This window comes from Sebastes fasciatus, chromosome 7 (assembly GCF_043250625.1).
Source record: "Sebastes fasciatus isolate fSebFas1 chromosome 7, fSebFas1.pri, whole genome shotgun sequence".
Classification (NCBI taxonomy): Eukaryota; Metazoa; Chordata; class Actinopteri; order Perciformes; family Sebastidae; genus Sebastes; species Sebastes fasciatus.
In genome coordinates this window covers 23,556,582-23,580,642 of record NC_133801.1, presented here as the reverse complement: position 1 = coordinate 23,580,642, position 24,061 = coordinate 23,556,582, and the positions used below count along the sequence as shown (strand labels likewise).

Genomic DNA, 24,061 nt, shown 5'->3' with positions numbered 1-24,061 from the left:
AGGACAGACTGTGTGGTGTCTCTGTGTAATGGTCAGAGACATCTGAAAGAGATTTATTTAGTGTAATCCTCTTGAGCTACTTTACTTTTCTCCACAATAAGGTAAAAAGCTGGCGTCTTAATGACTGAGGTGTTGGCCCAGACAACAAATGAGAGAAATTAGTGTTTCAGTGTGATTTGCAGCGATCTAAAGTGTATTCGCTTTGTAATATACATATGAGAGAGCATCTGCCATAGGGATGAGTATTGAACCTCAATAAATGTGTCAGCAACACAGAGTATGGAAACTGTATGGAAAACAACTTTTTGTCTGAACCTTTTTTTTTTTTTTTTTTTTTAAAAAGGTGTCCAGGTAGTGTGTCAATGTGTGGGTAATAGGGGGGTCCTCCATAATTTTTTTAATTTTTAAATGGTGCAATTTGTTGCATTCTGGCCATGATTTCGTTGTGCTAACCTCAGAATATGTGCCTAACAGCATACGGCTAAAAGCTTCCGCGCCTGTGAACTTTGGTTCGACATTGCACTTTTTTGCGTTAGAGGTAAAATGAAATGGACTATGACGGAACAAATGATTCACTTTTGATGGAAATCCGACGGAGCTCTGCCACCCATATATCTAGGGCTGCAACTAATATTTATTTTCATTTTTCTCCATTAATCATTTAGTCTATAAAATGTCAGAAAATAGTGTCACATTTTCTAGAGGCCTGGTTGATGTTTTCAAACTGGTGTTGTTGTTTGGCCAACAGTCCAAATCCCAAAAGATGTTCAGTTTACAAATGGGAAAAAACAGCAAATGAATGAATAATAATAGGAACTATGAACAGACAACATTCAACTTTTGAGAACTGTATATATATTCCTCCATGCAAGATGTCAAAAAAACATTGTTTTAGTGAATAAAGGCGGTTAGACAAGCTTCAACCGTTTCACAACGAATAGTAGGCCTGTCCGACGCTCACAGAAAAGGGCAATCTCGTAACAGGAGAGACTTCAGAGACTTCAGAGACCAGGTCCAAAGCACACTGGAGCACACGGATTTAAGGCAATCAACTTTATTACGTTAAAGACGCAGTTTAGCGTCTAAACGTTTGTCCTCTAATAAAGTTGATTGTCTTAAATCCATGTGCTCCAGTGTGCTTTGGAGCTGGTCTCTGAAGTCTCTGAAGTCTCTACTGTTACAGCATTGTTTTTTAGTATCAGTGCTGAAAGTCAGGTATTGTATCAGTACTACAATCTAAACGTTAATTATTAATATCTTTGGATTAATGACTCACACTCTGAACTGTCATCCTATAGTTTCAAAGGTGGATGGAGGAATTCACTTCAAAATTCACTTATTGTGTTTTTAAATGAAACGTCAAGGTTGCAGGCGCTCTTCTCTGGTGTCCACATGCCTCTGACATTACATAATACATTTTAACATTAATAATTAGACCGAAAAAAATATTATACATGGCCAGGATTCTTCACTAAACAGAGCTGTTTGTTTAATCTTCACCGATCACATAAATTAAATGAAGTGCAGCAACGTCTTAGGGCTATTCTGATCTTGTTATCTGGGTTATATAAAAACACTTCATATGTAAACAAACCTCCTGTATCAGCCAAGCTTTTTAAAAATCAAAGCAAAACCCATTTCATAACTGATTCACACCCTGGAAGCTCAGTGATCAACGTGTTTTAATGTTGCTGCATGTGGCTGATGCTCCTTAATACATACTAGAGTGCCTTCTCTAAATCTCTGCTTCTGTTGAGATCCATGTGGACAGTTGGCAATAAGGGGTTAAGCCTTTAATTCTGCCACAGTTCAACAGAGCATTGATTAGTTCGGATGGATGAGGCCACTGATGGAAGTGAAAGTTAATGTGGAGGAGGTGATTATGGATGGGGAGGTTAACAGAAGGGTTGTGTGCAGATACAATTAAAACACGTGATTTTGTGCACTTTTCGGCGTTAAATGTATGTGAGGATAAATTTACTCTTGAGTGTTTCCTGCAGAGGCAATTACGGCCAAGGAACATTTTATAGACACATTTGTGGTGTGACTGAATGGCGCTTGTTGCCCTTCGACCTCAGCAGCCTCACGCCCACTCTGAGACGCCTTTCCCCCGTCATGTCGATCTGCAGCAGCCTCGCGGATAAACGATCACCATTTCTTTAGCTCAGGTCGCTAAGCCGCCTCTCTACGCTCTAATCTTATTATCAGCCCAAGCTGGCTTTAGCAGGGAGGTAGACAGGAGAGACAAAAGTCGCACACAAGGAGACATCATAACATGACCACTGTCCTTTGACTCAGGAGTCAATCGCATTATGGTACAGAGACTAAATTGGCGTGATAAGTTTGGGTCTGATCGTGACGGTTGCAGATGATAGAAAATCTCTTTTTTATAAAACCACAGTATTTCCCTGTATAACACTGCATCGTTGCTACACATTCAAGTTTAACAGTGTCTTCAAGTGTACTTTAGTCTATAAAAAGTCGTAGTTGTGGCTTTATATTCATTGGAATACCTCGGTTTCATATCAGTTAATTGAATAAATGGTAAGAGACTTTTGGATCGTGCTCCAGCATAATATGAAATACAGCATCTAACGGTTTAAAAGGAGTCAAAGAGACACTTTTATTAGGGCTGCCGACTCTTAGATTAGTCGACTAATCGGCCGTTTTGGTCTTAGTCAACTAAGATTTCTTTCGTTGATTTTCTTTTTTCTTGCTGAAAGACTTATTTCCAAGAAATGTATGAGCAGATCTCTGGTAAACACCAGATTTGAAGGGGTGCTTTTGTGTGATTCTTTCTGGAGAAACTCAGTTTTACAGCTCTGTTGATTAAATCAACTAATCGTATCATATGAGTGTTAGTCGACTAAGAATTTCTTTGGTCAAGGACAGTCCTAACTTTTATCAACTCCAACAGTTTAGGTCGGAATTGATTTGGGACTCCAACAATGACTAATTTGGAAAGTAAAACTACATCTCCCAGCAAGACTATACACATGTATGAGTATAATAAACTGGTTCAAAGTTCAAAAACTGCCGCCAATGACCATCAATTCTGGACTTGATTATGTTTTTCTGACCACAAACACTGTGGCGTCTATTTAGATGTGAGACATAAATCCGAGGCAATATCAGGCTTTGTGTAATGAAACACTAACCTGGTGAAAACTGCCCGTCTAACCTTTGTTTTAAAGCCATTTCAGAGAAAAACGTCTTCTAGGAAGAGAAGCAAGCTCCCGAGGGCAGAAACCATCGTCCAGGCCTTCAGTTAAACCAATTAGGTGTAAGTGTTGGTAACGGCTGTTGTCCCCTCACCCCACCCAACTCTCTCAAAAGACGTATAAATACTAGGGCTGTCAATTGATTAAAATATTCAATCTTGATTAATCACATGATTATCCATAGTTAATCGTGACTAATCGCAATTTAAATGCAAATTTTGTATGTGTTCAGAATGTACCTTAAAAGGGAGATTTTTCAAGTATTTAATACTTTTATATAAATATGCTTATTGACAAATATTGTCCAGAAACCCTCAGAGGTACTGCATTTAGCATAAAAAAATATGCTCAAATCATGACATGGCAAACTGCAGCCCAACAGGCAACAACAGCTGTCAGTGTGTCAGTGTGATGACTTGACTATGACTTGCCCCAAACTGCATGTGATTATCATAAAGTGGGCATGTCTGTAAAGGGGAGACTCGTGGGTACCCATAGAACCCATTTTCATTCACATATCTTGAGGTCAGAGGTCAACGGACCCCCTTTGAAAATGGCCATGCCAAGCGTTATTTAACCTCCTTCCCGACAAGCTAGACATGGTTGGTACCAATGGATTCTTTAGGTTTTCTAGTTTCATATCTTCACTCTAGCTTTAAAACTGAGCCCGCTACAACCGTAAAATCGCAATTTTAAACAAATTTGCGCTAACGCGTTACACCTGTACCTGGGTAGAAGTATTCACTTTTATATATACTTTGTTCAACCCTATTTTACTGTTTCCTATTTTAAATGGCCTATTCAGATATTCATTTTTCTTGGATAGGGCAAGTTTATATTCTGCATCAGGTGTTTTTCACTTAAAATGACCACTACCATCATGTACTTGTGAGACAGATATCCTGATTGGCTGTGATTATCTCGTCCCTTACAGCATATTGCTCTCTATAATAGGGGTGTAAGAAGAGTATTGCAATATTACGTTTTGAGATACTGTATAGATTTTTAATTAATAGTTTACATGCAAAGATGAACTCAGTCAGTATTTTATTTCATTTGCAAAGAGATGCGCCCTCTCAATGTATGTGCCCTCTAAAAGTAGTGCTATGATGTTGGATGTTGCCGGGACCGGGATAAATGTAGATCCATCTGTTGTGATTGCATAAAAAAGTAAACTTTTTTTTACTCAGATTTTATGAATATGGCGGTGTGTTCTTTATACTATCACAGTTTTCGATTTAAAAAAAAAGTCGCAATATATTGCAATATATTGAATCATAACCCCTGTATCGGGATACGTATCGTATCGCCAGATTCTCGCCAATACACAGTTCTACTCCAGAAGTGGAGAGGTTATCCAGAGGTGTGTTTGCCATGTCAGTAAGAATACAAGACAGGAGACTGGTGGGCTGACAATAAGCAATGCCAGGAAAGTGTTAAACAAGAGTCAGCTGGGTTTAAAGAGTCACAGTTATCAAAGTGCAAAAACTTTAAAAAGATATCTAAAAGTCATTTAATTATACAACATCTCTTTTCAAAAAACTTTACATGCTCTTTTTGTATTTTACTTGACTTTCTAACTGTGATTTCAAAATAAAAACACTCTTGTAGTATTGCAGGGAACGTTGTTAATACCTTTAACATTACAGCTCTATAACGTCTGGGACTGCAGCAGTTAACTCTAATTTTCTAATTTCAAACCAGCGAGGACGACACACGAGTGCACTGATTAGAAGATCTAAATGCACGACAGTCGTCTCCACTCCAGGATTTTACTGAAAACTCCAACAGGATCTCTGTTCAGACTTTCTTTTGGGTAATTAGTCGCTTTCAGTGCGGAGGAGAACACATGAATAATAAAATACCGTCTTAAATGCTACAAAACCAGCAGATGTTTTAGTCTGAATCATTGATTAATCACAAACCGACTTGCTACAATATGAAAATGGAGCACTGCTAATTCTAAGGGCATAAAGAGCTATTTTTTGCCTTAACGCTGAATAATAATATGTCTCTGTGATAAAGTTATTTGTAGCAACTTTATTCTTTGAAGCTCTTAAAAGCAGCTGTTAACCTCTGCTTTGTCGTGGGCCAATATTGTGACTCTGAAGCTCATTTTGAAACAGAGGTTGTGACAAATATTTTTCTTTTATCTTCTCTCGTCTGCAGGCATATTTTGAATTGACTGTAAGAACGACAACAATCATGTCATCTGTACTTACAAAACAACAATATTTAGGATATTCATTGTATATTTTATACCGTACCATTAGAAAGCATTACTGTATATGAAGAACTAATAATACAAGTAAATGCAATAAATAGCAAGACAACGAAAACAAAGGTCTAAAAACTAAACACAAAGATGGAAAGAACATTAAACCTAATCAGGTGTAACAAAACATCACCTTCACTAAAAAGCATTAACAGTAGGTCTGCATAACAATTTAAGTCTATAAGATGTTCGAAAAAGAAATCACAAAAAGTTGATGTCTTCAAATTGCTTGTTTTGTCCGATCATTACTTCAAAATCCAAAAGATATTCAATTCATGACATAGAGCAGAGAAAAACTTTGTAAGCTGGAACCAGTAGATGTTTCAGATTTGTACTTGATTAATGACTCAAACAATTAAAACTGCACTAATCAATACTTCTATATTAACAATGGATTAAATGACTACGTTGTCTCCTCAGCTCTGCAGAGCATTTAAACGTCTTTCAGCTCATTGTTTTGGTTTTACCGCCCACAAATGTGCTGTTCTGAGTTAAAAAAAAACAAAAAACGTCCAGGCAAATCTACTGTACGCTACCTGTCCAACACTAAACAGAAGACAGACACAGTTAGCGACTAGCTGGTGAACATAGTGGAGCATTTAGCAGCTAAAGAGCCACATATTCCCCTCAGGAGTTGGTGGAGACCAAAAACAGAGCTAAAAGAGCGAGTGAATATAATAATATTGTTTTCTGATTCATTCGATCACCTTTATAACTCCAGTTGATTTGGTGGATTACTAATAAGTGGTGCTTTAATGCTGCAAAATTTGCTGGTGATTGATTTCACATCAGCGAATGGATTCATCTATTTACAGCCCTGTCGACTTATTGTTTCAGCACGACTTTACAGACTCCAACTACATACGCATAGTTTCGTGGGGGTGCTTCTGATCTTGTTAAGTTATATATCTCACACACGCTTCATGATTGCAGGTCATTTTTCAGCCATCAAGGCTCCTTCTCACAAGAATCTCACTTTATTTGTTGGAGATTTTATCCCGGATGGCTGAAGATCTAGTACATGTTCAGAAACTTAATCAGTACACCGCCTGGTCCATTTCACTTTGAAAATGTCAGCAGCTCTGCCGCTAAGGGAAGTCAGTGTTGGAGACCTTCTCACATGCTCTGTACTTTACATTTAAATGGCTGGAAACTACTTAGATAACAGCCTGCTGGTGTAACATTTTAGAGGAATCGGTCATGTTCTTATTCTCTTATGTTTCTCTGACTCCAGTGAGCATTTGTTTTCTCCCAGTACTTTGAAAACTATACACATGTTGTGGGGACTTAGATGTTGCATGCTTTCTACCCTTTTATCCTCAAGAAAATGTCTTCAAATATCTTGAGTAAAGACAGGCTGAATGCAATATATAGTCTGTAGGTGCAGTTTTCAGGGCTGAATCATTTCTCCTGTTTTTCACCAGTTTCAGAAGAAATTCTGTTTTTAGTGGCAGACTCGATACCGGAGAAAGTTTATGACTTCCACCTGCTTCCCATCTGAAATGAAGCATATTTGATGTGTGAGCTTTGCAGGTAAAGGTGCCATGGTTACTGGGCTTATCAGGTGTGAGCAGGTTTCTTAGAAGCAGCTGTGTTCGCCAGATCAATTTAGAGGACCAACCAACCTCTGGGCTGGAAATAGAAATGAGCAAATTCCCCTGCTGAAAAAAAACTATATGAGGTAGGACTCGCTCTATAGATCCTAATATATGTAACTTAACGCATGACCGCCTGCTGCTACGCTGCTGACAGAGATACAGGAGAGTGCTTCACAAAGCAGTTCATGTTTTTTTGGCTAATTTAATTTCAGGACTGCTAAATATGACATTATTTAAAAAAGCCTATTTTCCAGCACTCAGTGGTTTATAAAACTGATGATTCAGAACAGCTTTGCCACCCAGGTACTGTGTAAGCAAATTGTCTGTTAATACACTTTCAAATGAATTAGTCAGACGTTTATGCATACCTGGTGCCAGAGACAGTTAAGTTATGGAGTTAAAACAAGGCTGTGTTTGTTAAGACATCATGACGTGTTTATGTTCTGTACAATCCATGTCTGTTGTACACTAATGGTTATTAAACCACTTCTTAGTTATTTATAATGGAACAGCTTTTTCATTGTTTTTACAAACTAGAATTACCACCTCGCGGTTGTATGCCTCTGCCAACCAGTTGTTGGTTGTAAAGTTGCAGTTTACAGCCATGTCTGTACTAAATGTCATCACTTCATCATTCTACATTTGTGTTAAATTATCGTAATTAGGATATGAATTCTTGAGTTATGGCTAAAAATGTATTTTGTGAGGTCACAGTGACCTTGACCTTTACCTTTGACAACCAAACTCGATTCACTCAAGCCGTTCCTTAGATATCACAACAATGGGATGGACGTGAGGTCACAATGACCTTGACCTTTGACCAACAAAACCTAATCAGTTGATCTTTGAGTCCAAGTGGACATTTGAGGAAAATTTTAACAATTTCCCTCCAGGCTTTCCTGACATCGAGTTCACAAGAATGGAACGTACGGACATACTGATGGATAACCCCAAAACATAATGCCTCTGGCCACGGCTGTCTGTGCTGCAGAGGCATAAAAATAACATTATGAAATAAAAAAACACTTTTGAAAAAAGGGCATTTTGAAACAAAAATGTCTATTAGGAAATAAAATGAAGTCGTTTAAAATTCTGTTGTATGAAAATAAGAATGAATCAACATTTTAGAATAATAAGTTGGATTTAAATAATTTCTTAAATAATTTTACAGACTATTCTTTCATTTATATATGTTTTGCTATTTATTCATGTGATTATTTATTTTATAGTTATTTATTATTGAACACACATCCATAGTAGTGTAACGTCTCTTTTGTTGCCACATATGCAATGAGGAAAATTAGTCGAGGAAGCAGCTCAGTAATCAAACAAATATTGATGATAAACGTGTGATATATTGTAATAGATGAATTATGTGAGGGTAATGGTTCTAAATCAGTCATGAAGACATTAACATGGATCTGTTAAAGGCAGCATAGGAAGTGCACCATTTGTACTGGTTGTATACTTGATTTGCCTGTGAATAAATGTGAATACATGTAGGTAGTTGGATCAAGTTGTTAAAAAACAAACAATAAAAACCCATCTCTTTCAAACAATTCTTGCCGCAGGACGTGGGATGAGTGCTCCACAAATCTTTGTAATGCACTGAAACACAAACCACTAACAGATGAGAAACAGCAGATAATTGAGGCAGAAATAAACCTACGCATTCTGGGAAAACCACTAAATGGAAGGAAACCCCATACAGGCAAAGTAATATGTCAGTGTCAGTGACAGCAGGAGTAACGGCTGCAGGATAAATAACTGGAGTTCCATGTAGAAAAACACAGTTTGATGTAAAATGCAAATCCTTTTTCATTTGATCTAAATGCTTCTGATTTGAACTCTTGCACAGCACGACAGCCTCTGTGTGTTTTGATCATATGTTCTGGGTGTAATATAGCTCTGTTTCTCACTAACTGGGAAATCAAAATACAGTCAATGTATCCTGAATTTGTGGGTGTGCAAAGTGAAAAATAATAGTCATAGGAGTCTCACTTGGACAGGAATATAGTCCTTGCAGGAAGGCTAACATCAGCGATGATGCTGAGGAGAAATTCCTCTTATCAAACCCTCCCTGGTCATACTAATGACATCTGGAGAGGCTTAGAAACCGGAGCGGCACCTCAAGTGACGGTAAGGTCATTACGCTGCCCGGCTTCAATTCTCAGTCAGCCCAAAGAGCCAATTATTCCAGGGTTTGACAGATCACCGAGATTATAAAATAGTGTCGGGCCTCGTATTCTGCTTGGTAGGTTGTTTCTATTTTGAGCGTCAACACCCCTGAAGGTATTAATTCTAATGACAATTGCCTCACCGCCACCAGAGGGGCCAAACAGAGTGAAAATTTGAGCCACAAAGTAAATTGATGCAATAAACACTTGAGGGCTGCAAAACAAAGCGAAGGGATTTAGAGAAAACACAAAGGCCACCTCCGGAGGGTTTGGTATAACATACATGGTGAACAGATGAAGTAAAGCACAGGAAATAAATCCTGACCTTAAAATTATAATCCGACTCTTTATGTCACATGCATCTTTGGCGGCTTCACATTTTGTGTAGCTTTGTTTTGACTTATGCATTGAAGTGGCAGTAGGCAGTATATTTTTGGCATCATTGGGCAAAAATTCCATAATAACCTTTCAGCATATTGTAATTCAAGTGTTCTGAGAGATAACTAGACTTCTGCACCTCCGCATGGCTCTGCTTTCAGGCTTTAAAAAATCTAGTTCGTGACGGGAGACTTTGACCAATCACAAGTCATTTCAGAGAGAGCACGCTCCTATTGGCTGGGCTACGATCATGTGACCGGTACTTGGCGTTCCTTCACCAGATTTCACAATGGCGGCGCCGTCACAAAGCGTCATTTTACAGCTAAACCGTGCACTACAAGATGATTCTGAAAACATTTGAGGGTGAGAAATAGGCATTAACGTAACATAATATTGATCCATGATTGAGGCACATGATTTTTTTCAAATTACCTGTTTCATGTACTACTGTCACGATATAGCAACCGTTTTATAAAAATAACTTTTTTTTAAATCATATTTGCTCCAATCTCGCCTACTTCAGCTTTAATGGCTCTAAAATTTGAAATAAAAAAAGGCTTCATCTCCAAAATCATTCTCTAACCTGGTTCTATGAGGTTCTTCCTGTTCTAAAGAACCAATCAGTGCTCAGAATGAATACAGGACGACCAATCCAGTACTACCTCTTTACTGTGTCCCTTCACTGCTCTGTGACTGGTCTTAAAAAGCAGAAAAACATGATGAAATGTTGCTCAATTTTAAAGTTCTGAAAGCTCAAAATGTATGAAAACATGAATGACACTGATACTATCTGGTTTGAACCATTAGCAACCATGCTAGATAGCTACCTTTCTAATGTTAATCTAGGCCGCTCATGCTTATGTTTGCATGCAAGAATGAATTTTATCTAACTGTAAAGCAAGGAATTTCTGTCTGTCTGTCTGTCCGTGTGTCTTTCACACATCTCTGTCCGATCCACTTCACACTTGGCGGGTGTATAGTTGGGAACTCAAGGGAGTGCAGTGTTGAATTTGGTGCAAGTTGGACACACCACACATACAATATCAATAAACAAGTGAATGGCGCAATCGGCCCATTCCGAACTAAAACACAAAGTAAAGCTCAGGCTGATGGGAATGATATGAGATTTGCAGGAAATTTAACTCAAGTATTAAGTTTTGATCTGATGATGACACAAGATGAAAAATCCGGGGATCAACTCAATTCATCCCATTTAAGTCTATCCACTAGGGATGCTCAACATCTTTACTAAATTTCATTGCAATCCATCCAATAGATGTCTAGATATTTCACTCCACAAATGTCAACCTTATGGTGGCGCTAGAGGAAAAGTCAGAGGCTCACCAAAGTGATCAGGATTGTGATAGGATTTTGATATTATATATCTAAAGTGGCTTTAGCATGCCTGTTATTTTGGCCGATGAAAGAGAACTGTTCTGTATAAGATGTGTAAACCTCAATACCTCTAAACCTACTCATAGATAGAACCTTATAATTCCAGGGTCAAGAAATATGAAGGAGTTTTCCTTGAAGAGTGCATTACATGAGAGGTAGTAACATTACAGAGGCACAGTGTATCACAGTTTTAATCTGTGAGGAGGTATAATAGCAGCCTGTGCGGTTGAGATGCCTCGCCACCGCAGGATTGACCCGAGGGATCTTCTTTAGCCTCACATAACCACGCCTGAAGCCTGCAAGGCCAAGTTACACCTCAAACCAGATAACGGCATTAATCTGGCCACAAAAATCCTCCCCTCCATCTGGCGAGACAGTCGAGCAACAGGAGAAAGGAGCGACGACGCCTCTCGCTCCTCAGTGAATCCTAATCTCTCATCTCTGCTTCCAAACACTCCAATTCTGTCCTTTTACACGTAAAAACCACCACCAGGGCTATCACCTACCATTTAAAAACTAACCTATCACCAATACAGCATGGTGGAAAACCCATCCAACCCTATGACACCACATGGAAAAAAAATCCCATCCCCTATTGCTTCACTATAACAGCCAAACAGGAGTATAATCTCCTGGCTTCTTAGTGCGAAACTCATCTGCTGCCACCAGACAGCCCAGTTCCTACCTGCACTACAAAGTCAAAAAGAAGAAAAGCTTTTTTTTTTTCTTCACAGACCAGCAGTTTTCACGCATTTTACCCTTAAAAATCAATCTTCCTCTTTGGATAAAGGCAAACATTTTAAAATGCTGATGAAACGGTTTCTTTTTAACAGTCATATTTCTTTAAAAAGGAAAGAGCCTCAGTCAGAGTGGAGCAACCGTTTGCAATTACAGTTTTCAGTTAGAAGAACAATTGTCACGAGTCGTGTGAAAATTAAATTCAGCAGGTTAACACTGCTGTCACCAGCGATAATACATTTTCTTTCTCTCAAACCTAAATGCCTCTTGAATGAAATGTCGCTGGAGACGATAGTTAGCGGCCTTTGCATTGTGTGTGTGTGTGTTTATATGCCTGGTCTCTGAAGTTCACATACTGGTTTCCACCCGGAGCAATGGTCTCATTTAAAGAAGGAATGCACCTCATTAGTGTGTGCCATTTTCCCCAGGGTGCACCTGGTCTAAATCACGCTCGCCCACGCTTGAGGTGTAAATGACCCACTCCTCCGAGATGCATCATGTATGGGCGGCGATCAACGGGGAGATCAACCTACGGAAAAAAATACAAATACACTTCCTTTCCCTTTGCAGAGAATGTCTGTGATTCAGACGCTGTGAGACGAAAGAGCAAAAAGACGATCTAATTGGCTGAGTGGGAAGATTCAAAAAGCACCCTGATAGTCTCATCTCCCCGGTCCGCGGTGGACAAACCGGGACTGGTCACCGGTGGCCACATCATTAGCCACATGGAAGACGGAGCGTGGGCGGAGAGGTGATAACAGGTGAAACACACCTGTCAGGCTGCAGCACCAGCAGCTGGAACATTTGAGTTTAATTATACGACAACCTGCAGGTAGGTTTAAATCAACTACATAAACAGAATATACAGCGACTGCTTGTTAAAGCCTTTGTGGTAGAGTCTGTCAAAAAGTGATATTCATACATAGATACCGCCATTGAAGTAGGTTGTGGTTGCAGCTTTGGGTTTACTAATGATTCATGCTGAGAGGATCCATCTTTTGCATTTCTGTGACTATATATAGTATCGAAATACGCCTACATCAATCTTTCAACAGCTTTTGCAATAAGAAAGGAATAAAATTGCAATGAGAAACACTGCACTGTGCAAAATAAAGCGTTAACCTTTGAAAGTTAATGCACATTTCATTTCCTGTGCAGTCTGTTACATTTCTGCTTTAATTTTAAAAAGGAAATACTTCAAGAATATATTTACTAACTGTACTGTATACTGTCTAATCAACTCATGTGTGTCATTCATATACAGTATTTCAAGGTGTGATTGGTTTTGACAGACAATATATTTTCACATCCTGTCCCATTTCTGATGTATTTAACGAGAAACGGACATTTTCATTCGGCATGTGTTATCAGTTACTGCTGCATAAAAATATATCCGATCAGATGAGTAAAGCTCCTCCTCTAGTAGTTTTGCATATTATCAAGACAGTATGACAGTATGTTTTTAATTGGAGTGGAGGTGACTGGCAGCTATAATGAGTTTATTCTTCTGCTAATAGAAGGATGACTTGGCCAGATTATAGATGTATGGCTTTTGTTTACAGAAGTGATGACAATTTTAAAAGGTCAATTCTGAAGGTCACTACATTGCTGAATGACAGACGAGAACACACCGTCTTAACAAATAGGAGCAGCCTTTCTTCAAGAAATGTAATCCATACTGGTACACCACATGGGGGCTGACATGGTACGATATTATACTGTAGAAACCGAGTTTTATACAATGTTAAACATGATTTCTGGAGTTTGTTAACACAACACAACCCCTTTGGAGGAGCTGCTACAAACTCCAAAGTGATGCGACCAAGCATTAGGGGCCGTGTCCACCAAAGCGTCTTTTCCTGAGGCCAACGTATTTTTTTTTTGTTTTGCTATGGGAAAGCCATGTATTTACGTTCTGGTAAAAAATGGCAGCAGCAGGACGAGGCGCTGAGCGTCTATTCTGCACCGAACTCGAGTAAAACGCTGAACTCGTCACTTTTTACCCAGCTGTCCAATCACAGTGGAGGAGTGGCGGGACAAATAGCCCACCACAAAGACGTGATCAAATGTGCTTTATGTATGTATGTATGTTGTGGTCTTACTAGGGGTGGGCGACATATCGAATATAGTCGATGTATCGCGGTTTGCCACCCCGCCGGCATGAGACTTTTTTATTATAAGTAATGTTATAACAGCTTACTGGTAAACATAACAATAAGTTACTTTACACTTAATGCATGCCGTTAAAAACGGTGTGTGTGTTATGTATTTATAAAAATATATAAAGCATGTATTGTCAGATAACTATTTGGTTAAAGTGAATACTGTTGGATGCTGTTTTGTTAAATTTAACTTGTGATTTCCAGCTTTTTGCATGCAAGATTAAAATAGTTCCAGCAGAAACCACTAATGAATATAAACAAGAAGGTTTTAATGCAGACATATGCTGCAGGGACTACAATAATCATCATATTGGTGTGATTGTAAAAGGGTTAAATCAAGCATTTATAAAGTGCTTTGAGGATATTTGAAAATATCGCGATACAGTATATATCGCGTATTGCGATATTGCCTAAAAATATCGCAATATTATTTTTAGGCCATATCGCCCAGCCCTAGGTCTTATGGTGTGTGTTATGCTATTTTATTGTTTTTTACTGTGGTCTTTATGTTGTCTTCATGTCTGGAGCACTGGACCAAACGAATTTCCCCATGTGGGATAAAGTTGATCTGAATCTGAACCAAACGATCGTACTCGGCGAGTTGATTCCATCCGTACAGATGGCCGTCTCTTCTTCCTCTAATACATTAACTACTACATAACGACTAGTGCAGATGCTGTATTACTGCTCCTACAGACAACACGTGTTGTTTTCTGTGTAGCTTTGCATGTTGTCCCTGTACCTTACTCTGCGTGGGTTTCCTCCCACTAAGACATTCAGGTGAGTTTAATTGATGACTCTAAATTGCCTGTAGGTGTGAACGATCGTCTGTCTCTATGTGTCAGCCCTGTCCAGTGTGTATCCCCGCCTCTCACCCAGTGTCAGCTGGGATCGGCTCCAGCCCCCTCCTACAACCCTCTAAAGGATAAGCGGGTAAAGCTGACGGATGGATCCAAGTGTGTAAATATCACTGGTATATACAAAACGCAAATATTCACAACAAAAACGTTCCACATATTCATGAATATTAGTGTGTTTTGAAACAAGATAAGTTAGAGGTATGCATCCTCTACTAATGTAAGCCTCACTCTGAGTGATCGCCTCGCACTGTGCATCACTGTAGATCAACTGCTTTCCAATACATCCTCACTAATTAAATCAATTGTTTCCCAGGCAATTAAACTCATTAGACTAATATTGATATCACGCTTGATTGGTTGGACTGGGTTATTGGCAGAATTGATAACTCTCCTGCCCACCCTGATGCCTCTTCTTCTTCTTCTGGATATACACACTTTCCCTTTGGTCAGAGTTCAAGTGACTGCTTTAAAGGTTCCTCACTGAATAAGCATGATGGGGAGTGTTACTGGACTGTTAAAGCGGGCTGCGTAGCAAATCACTAATGCAGTACAGCGGCAAACATCAAAGTGAGCCATTCAGCAAGAAAAATGCTGATGAGTTTGTGTGAACGGTTAAACATTGTGTGCTATATTTCTCTGTCTGATGTGGGCGAAACATGGACGGTTCATTTAACGTACATCAGCTAAAATGTGCAAAATTATATTACCAGCAAAAGAAAGCACAACCTGCTGACATAAACATAATACATTATTTTGTTTCTATTGTAATAGGGATGGGAAATGCAGGGGAGTGAGAAATTGCAGCTTAAATCACTGTAAAATCTTAGGAGTTTATATAACCCGAGTGTAAAAATCCATACCGTGTCATGTTAACATCGTCGCACATCCATCAACGTTAACTGGGCACATTCAGATTGTTTTGATCACCTGCCTCAAAGTCACATTAGCTCAATGAGGCGGCACGCGGAGCTCCAATCAACACCTGTCAGCCTCCACTACTGTAACTGTCAGCTGAACGTGCTGCAGCTGTTGGGTGTAGAAAACATTAAAATCTTTTTTGTGTGGCTCCGTGCATGAGCCAATTAATTTGACCTAGTTTCACATGAGAGAGTCCTTTAGGTAGCGCCGTGTCTTTCCTGACTCTGTGCCCTCTGCAGGGGTCTTTCTGTACGTTTGTGGCTCACAGAGCGGACCGGATCAATTAGGCTCCCACACACTAAGGTATATGCGTCAGTCTAACAAACGGAACCGTTCAGGGAAACTGGTGGCAATTTACCAGTTTGAGTCAGAGAAGATAGATTCAGCTCAATGAAGTGACTCAGAAGATGTACGGCATCAGGATGTTTTTCTCGGCGGCAGGTTGTTCTGGTGACGAGGAAGAAAGACGGCTAACGTGTTCGCTTATAATGTTGTTCAGTTTATTAGCCAACAGGAGGAGAGACAGCTGAAGCATTTCTCTGGTAACTTTACAACTCTGTGTGATTCATCACCCAAAAACAGAATACATTTGTTCTGTTCTGTACAGTAACGGACTTATGACTGCAACAAATTAATATGACTTTGAGTGTCATTCGGTGTTGATTTTGTCAATGAAAACTACAAAAAATACTCATTGAGGACCTATTTTTCACACCGAAACCAAGACTAAAAAATACATCAAATGTTCAAATGTATTAAATTTCTTTGACAACAAAATAAAAACTAAATGATAACATGAAAAACAAATAGAATTGAATCACAGCCACACTTATACAATCTCTGGTCCCCCCACCGGCACATATGCGAGTCACATATGCATAATATGGGAGGCCTCTGTGTGGCATTTTAAACTTGAGTGGGCTTGTTCACAATAAATGATGTGTTGTTCCTTACAATCAATGTACTCTTTCAAATTAAATCTGTATATTTTATACGTCAGTTAGCCTGTGACTTTTGGTTTTAGTGTACCACCCACAAGATCTTGAGTGGCCCCATCTGGCCACACCTATGAAAGAATTCTGAGGGCACCGCTGGTGTCATTGTGGCCCATTTCCTCTCTCTGTCTCCACCTCTTTACTGCCTAGACTTCTTGGGCCACCTGTGTTAATCCTCATTAATAGTATTAATTAATAAATCAGCAAAATTCCATACATGGATCACATAATAACAAAACCATTTCATGACGCCTGAGAAAGCTCCATCTGATGATGAAAGCTCTGGAAAATTCAAGTCAGTCAGTGGATCTTGTGGTAATAATTTTTTTGTCAAGCAGTAAAATTACAGTTATTTTTCTAATTTACCAAAGCTCCCTCCAAAACAACTGTATTTACCCGCCATTAAACTTTGGTATCTAGTAGTACAAACTCAAAGGCAATTAGATTGACTGTTTGAGTCTTTGACTTTGACTTGTGCTCTTCCAGATATCTCCCAGATCTCCAGATGACTGAGACTCTGGCAGCTGCCGAGGCCAGCCGAAGGGAAGCTTTGCACTAATAGTTAATTCTCATGCAGCACCCTGGCGGGAACGCTGTTTGTTCCGGCGCCGAACGGCGACCCACCAATTTCTTGTTTAGTTAATCATGCGATACATAATCAGAATTACCCTAAGCTCTGCGAGCTATCCTGTGAAAAGGGATACAGCCGGCTCGCAAACATCAGCTTACACCACCAGAGCCGAGTGGCTCCCGTCTCATTACAAACCAGCCGTCACCGAACACAATCAGCTGAGGACATGACAATATTTTAATAGCGGGGCCGGGGAGAAAGGCATTTCTACAAGAGGGGGGGAGGTTGGCATGCTGGGAGCAAAATCACTGCCAGTTTGAGCTATCTGATGGGCAGCGGCAAAGTGTTTGAATGTGATTTATTGCTGTCAGTGTTGATAAAATGTTAAGCATCTGTCTCAGATCATCAAATTTAAAGCCTCCTCAAAATATTAGCAGATTTATTTTAGCGTTCAGTAGCCAATTAGCTATGGGTCTTCTCATGTAAAGCCTCAGCTGGGTCTACTTTAGACTTTATTGTCCCACAAGGGGAAATTATTTTCCACAGCACTTTACTTGTCAGACACCAATACATACAACAGTAACACAGCGACAGCAATACAACAGAGATAACAACAGAAAATGACGGACATCAGTACACACTCAGGCCTATTCAGCAACGCCTGTTGTTTAAGGCGGCTATGACTGCCGGTATCAAGCTTTTCCCAAAGCGAGCCCTATTGCACCTCAGTGTTCTGTACCAGTGCCCGGAGCGGGGCATTATGGTGAGGTGGTGATTGAGTGGGTGTGGGATGTCATGTGCTATTGAGATTGCAATGCGTGCAATGGCTTTGTTGTTTAGTTCTGTGAGGTTGGGTGTGGGGAGACCAATTATCCTGGCAGCAGTGTTGGTTATGCGTGTGAGTTTTGCCCGGTTAGTGATGGATAACGTGTTAAAAAAGCAGGTGGAACAGTACAGTAGGATGGGCTGAAGAATGCTCTGGTATAGCAGCAGGAGGAGATAGGGGGGCAACATAAAGTCCTCTAAGTTTGCGGATGACTTTGCTCATGTGAAGTCGGACAGTTTCAGTTTTTCTTGATTCACTAATTATAATGTTTCTGACAGGTGGGATTGTTGTTTTTTTCAACAGGCTTAGCTGCTGTCAGAAATGTGAAAAGAAATCCATCATGCAAATTTAAAAAAATCTATTCGATCATCCGAACAGGAAGTGGCGGCGGCGGCCGAAGTTGCTCGTCAGTGAGTTCATTCATTTGTTTCATTCCATTTAGCAGCTGCACCAAATCAAAGGGCGGCAGAGGTAATGTCACGCCACAGTGGTTTCCATGCAGAAGCCCCATGACAACAACACTGATTTTCAGCCAGGTGTCCTCTGCATTGTTAAAGGGCATCGTACACACTTTCTAAGTAACTTCAGCACTCAAAAGTGAGTTGTGGATGGCTATAATGCCCCCTTTCTGTCTTCTCCGATGCTGCTCCTCAGTGGAAACCTGAGTTTGAACCAAACAAATCCTGACATAAAAGACACAAGCTGTAACAATCTCCGATTTCCACACTGGAGGAAAGCCAACATCTGGTATAAGAAATGATGCAGCAGCACGGTTGACAGGAGCATGATTTGGCCAAGTCCAAAGAGCCTTAAGGGCTTCTTAGGGCTCTGAATGATGCAGAATATGAGTTGATAAGAAAGAGGAAAATTAAGAGTATTTAACACATGATCTTGTCAATATGTTTGTGATTATGTAAAGTAAAAACATCCAGCTGTCTCTCAAATATGACAAAAAAAAAAAAATATTGTTGAGTAAAAACTACGCAAAACATTGGATTTGTCTATTTTGTTTAACATTTGTGGCATTATTGAGGAGTTATTCTGTTAAATTATGTGAAATTTGTATTGGCTTATTAATGAATTCATCGCCAACCACATGCATGCAAGCCGTACCAGTAAAAAGCCAATACTGGGAGCAGGACTTATGACCTAAGTGACCCTAAATGTGACAGCTGGGACGTCTCATCCACCATTATTTTAAATGACATCCTCGTCTTTCAGGTACACTCCTGCTTTTATGTTATTTCCAACCTCACAAGGGACACATAACTATCAAAGAAAAGAAAAAAAAGCAACCACACTTCCTTGAAATCCATGTCAGCGCATTCAACCATGCAACAACATTATGCCCTCTTAAGATGAAGAGTACTCTGCTGTGTGCTTAAAAGGGGACCTCTGTTAAAAACCACAAGCAAGCAGCAGCCACAGCACTGCAAATTACATTTTTCATGAATTGTCAGCGTGCTTGTTTCTGCATTTGAATTCAATATTTCGCTGGAGGAAGAAAAGAGGAAGAGGAGGAGGAGGAGGGGCTGACACATCTTTGGCATTTGAGCAGGCTAATAGCTGCCAATAATGTGAATCTGAGTGATGCATTTGAATACATTTACACTCACTCAGGAGGATTTAAATCTGGTGTTAATGCAGACTGCATTAAAGGTCATACAGCTACAGTACATACAGTACTTTGTGTTGCACATTACTGACATAATTCATCATTATTAACCCTTAAAGCAGCAGTAGGTAGAATTGGAGCAAATATGATTAAAAACGGTCACTATATCCTGACAGTAGTGCATGAGACAGTTAATCTGAAAAAAAAAAATCATGTTCCTCTGTGTCCTCCGGTGCTCCTAATTGCATCTGCAAGATTTCACAGACCGGAGGAAAACAACCAATCAGAGCCGAGCTGGAGCCTTGCCATCTCTGAGCAGCTGTCAATCACTCGCCAACTCCGACCAAACGGTCAAACTAGGCAGCGCTGATCAAATATGAATCAATATTCTGTTACTGTAATGCCTATTTCTTGCATCAAATGTTTTCAGAAACATCTTGTAGTGTACTGTTTAGCTGTAAAATGAGAAAGTTTGTGACCCGGCAGCTATGTTGAGATCAGTTGAGGAAATACTAAGCACCGCCCACCGGCTGGAGCAAACTTTCTCATTTTACAGCTAAACAGTAAACTACAAGATGTTTCTGAAAACATTTTATGCAACAAATAGGCATTACAGTAACAGAATATTGAGTCATATTTTATCAGCGCTGCCTAGTTTGACTGTTTGATCGGAGTTTGTGTGTGATTGACAGCTGCCTCCGTTGAATAAACAGCCAATAGGAACGCTCTCTCTCTCTCTCTCTGAAATGACCTGTGATTGGTCAAAGTCTCCCATCACAGTCTAGATTTTTTAAAGCCTGAAAACAGAGCCATGAGGAGGTGCAGAAGTCTCTCAGAACACTTGAATAACAATATGCTGAAGGGGTATTATGCAAATTTCTGCCCAGTGATGCCAAAAACATTCTGCCTACTACCACTTTAATCTGTGTTAAAGGTCATGCAGCTATACAGTACATGCAGTACTTTAGTATTGCACATTACTGACATAATTCATCACTATTATTAACCCTTAAAACTCACTCCTCCAGCTTGTTCCTGTGTGGAATAAGTTGGTTAAAAGAGGAATTGTGTTTTTTTTTACTTTCTAATTGGTTCAAAAGTGGAAGTTTGATGACAAGGAAAAGCTTGACTTTCAGAAGAAATCACATTTTTCCATATACATATATATTTATACTAACACAAACTGGCACTGGACTGTGGTTTAACTCCCAGGCTGCCACCTGCAGCAGCAGCAGCAGCAGCAGCAGGAGGCTTAATGGCCATCCAGAGCATTAATTAGCTTACCTTGAAAGATCCATATTAACATCAACGTGGCTCGAAGTCTCGTCTTTATCTCCATGGCACAACATCCACCAGCTTCTCCAACTCTTTAAAGTTCACTCCACAAACACTTCTTGTCTTCACTCCTCAACTACTGCTGCTTAACTGTCTTCAGGTAGTAATTAACTGTCCGCAGAGACACAGTAAAGCAGCGAGGCTTCGTCTGCCAGTAGTAGTAGAGCTGCCTCTCCTCTTCCCATCACTACTACTGTACTGACAGCAGCAAGCATCGCAGAGCGCACAGCCTTCTGCACTTTACAGACCTGCAGGAAGAGTATTAACAAATAGAAAGAAGCATGCAGGTTTTTCTTTTCCTTTCTGTGTTGAATCCAACCTGCATCACTTGTGCTGCTTCTTGAGTGCGTGTCGCTCCTCCTCGTCCTGATCTAAACTGTGTAGGAGCTTATATCCACCTGAGCTGCTCGGTGGCGCCCCCTTATGGAAGCTTTTATTGGACTTTATTAGTTGTAACCCACAGAAGACATTCCACAAATGTGTACCATGATCTGCAAATATTTCACTATCCACAAACATGTATTTTTGTAATTGTGTTGTGTAAAGTCACATCCACAAAAATACAGGGAGATTTGCAAATACGCATAACTTTACTCTGTAAATACGTATTTGAAGGTTTACATGTAAAGTGATTTCTACACATTTGTGCATCTATTTCGCATTTGCAGATCGCTTCCTGTGGATTTATGACATTTGCGAAAGCACAAGTGGAAAATGATATTGCACAGTATGAATTACACCTGAGTAGTACTGATAGACAGTTGGTGTACAGTAAAGTGCAGTTCATTTAATTTAAAAGTAGAATGCATTGTTTCTTTGATTGATTTTGTCTTGAATACAGTGAATAATGTGAGTACAAAACTCTCTAAGTCACATCAGTCATGTAAAAACCCTCGAGGGAATAGGCCTATTCTCTAAGTGTAGGTATAACCTAAATATTAGTGCTGTCAATCGATTAAAATACTTAATCGCAAATTAATCCCACAGTTTGTTATCTGTTCAAAATGTACCTTAAGGGAGATTTGTCAAGTATTTAATACTCTTATCAACTTGGGAGTGGACAAATATGCTTGCTTTATGCAAATGTATGTATATAGTTATTACTGGAAATCAATTAACAACACAAAACAATAACAAATATTCTCCAGAAATCCTCACAGGTACTGCATTTAGCATAAAATAATATGCTCAAATCATAACATGGCAAACTGCAGCCCAACAGGCAACAACAGCTGTCAGTGTGTCAGTGTGCTGACTTGACTATGACTTGCCGCAAAACTGCATGTGATTATCATAAAGTGGGCATGTCTGTAAAGGGGAGACTCGTGGGTACCCATAGAACCCATTTACATTCACATATCTGGAGGTCAGAGGTCAAAGGCATGGCCACTTTGAAAATGGCCATGCCAGTTTCAGATTTCGTAAAATAAGTAAACCAAAATAGAAACTAATATTTTGCATAGTATTGAGAGTAATAATGACAATAATATTGAAAAACTAATTACAAAAAAGTAATAATGCACATGATATGAGATTATTGTTGAATTTACTGTTCAGGCAAATATTGCATTTTATCTGCAAACATTAAAATAATAAATTGAATGAACAACTCCATCAGAACAACTCACATATACACTTAGTTTTATAGAAATGTAATGTCAACTCAATTATCGTGCATTACCTGAGATATTACAAAGTCTAATTCAGAGCAGAGTCACAGGAACACGACGTGCAGCCACTTAGACAAGAGAACAGGAACAGCTGAGGGATTTTACATTGTAATGTAAGTCTCAGGTCCCGACTCGGCTCACAATAAATGGGTCGTCAGGTGAAATATTAATGCAGGTGGGTCAATGTGTTGTATTTTTAATGGAATATAATGGACTTTTTTTACATGATATTAAAGCTTCACATGTTTTCCGAGAGCAGGCTGCACCTCTGCATGCACTTAAGTTCACAATCAGACACCATGTAGCCACGAACCCTCATTCAAACACATGAAGACGTACATTATATGAAGGTGCTGTGTTGTTCTTTTTTCTTTGCTTTAATAGAGTAACTGTCTGACTTATTTATGTCACCCTCGTATTGTGGAACCTGCTGTCTTCTTCTATTGTTGTCAGATTGTAAAGTTAGACCTGGATAAGTTTTTACTGAAAACAATGTGGAAGTCAAATGTGACTCAGTATCTCTGTCTAATGAGTCATGAAACCTTTTATGAATTATACTTAAAACGTGTCAAAATATCTACAAAGGTCAGGGCGGTAACGCTTTATATTACAGGCCACAAATTAAAGTGTAATTATTTAGCAAATAAATACTTAGTGGGTGCCTATACTGGGACAAATACCAAGACAAGACCTCAGGGAATAAGGGGGTAACAACTTTGTGTTTAAGAGGAAGTTACATTCACATATCTGGAGGTCAGAGGTCAAGGGACCCCTTTGCCAGTTTTTCCTCGCCAACATCATGCGTAAGTTTGGAGTGTTATTTAACCTCCTTTACGTCGAGCTTGTATGGCATGGTTGGTACCAATGGATTCCATAGGTTTTCTAATTTCATATGATACCAGCATCTTCACTCTAACTTTAAAACTGAGCCCTCTCCCAAAGGTTATTATGTTAATGCGTTAAAAAAATCAGTGGCATTAAAACAAATTTGCGTTAACGTGTTATTATCGTGTTAACTTTGACAGCCTTAGTTAATATGAAACCTGCATGTACTCTCCATGCAGTGCTATAATGTCCACACACACATGTCCAGGAAAAGAGGGCCTCTCTGTGCTCCTAACAGCACATTTGGTTTCCATTAGCTGAGGGGCAAGAATGAGAAAAACAAATACAGTCTTCAACTATACCAAAAGAATAAATGATAACTTTAAAGATTACATCTACAGGTGCAAAACAAATATGCCAAAAGTGCACAAAAAATATATGAATGTTTATTCCCATAACCTGAATAATGGAAGCGCAATAGACTCACTCTTGAACCTGAAGA

General features: G+C 39.4%; 1 protein-coding gene across 2 annotated transcripts in view; it reads right to left on the bottom strand.

The window, feature by feature from the left end:
* The window catches only part of esamb (endothelial cell adhesion molecule b), a 58,413-nt gene that overhangs the window by 29,522 nt on the left and 4,830 nt on the right, over positions 1 to 24,061 (bottom strand). Inside the window, exon 1 of one of the 2 annotated variants that reach the window (XM_074642341.1) lies at positions 21,014 to 21,434. The exons of the other annotated variant lie outside the window; for it this stretch is intronic. Within the exon in view, the coding sequence (XP_074498442.1) occupies positions 21,014 to 21,068 (55 nt within the window). The 5' untranslated portion in view covers positions 21,069 to 21,434. Of the gene's footprint in view, positions 1 to 21,013; positions 21,435 to 24,061 lie in introns of those variants that run through there. 2 annotated transcript variants of the gene reach the window in all.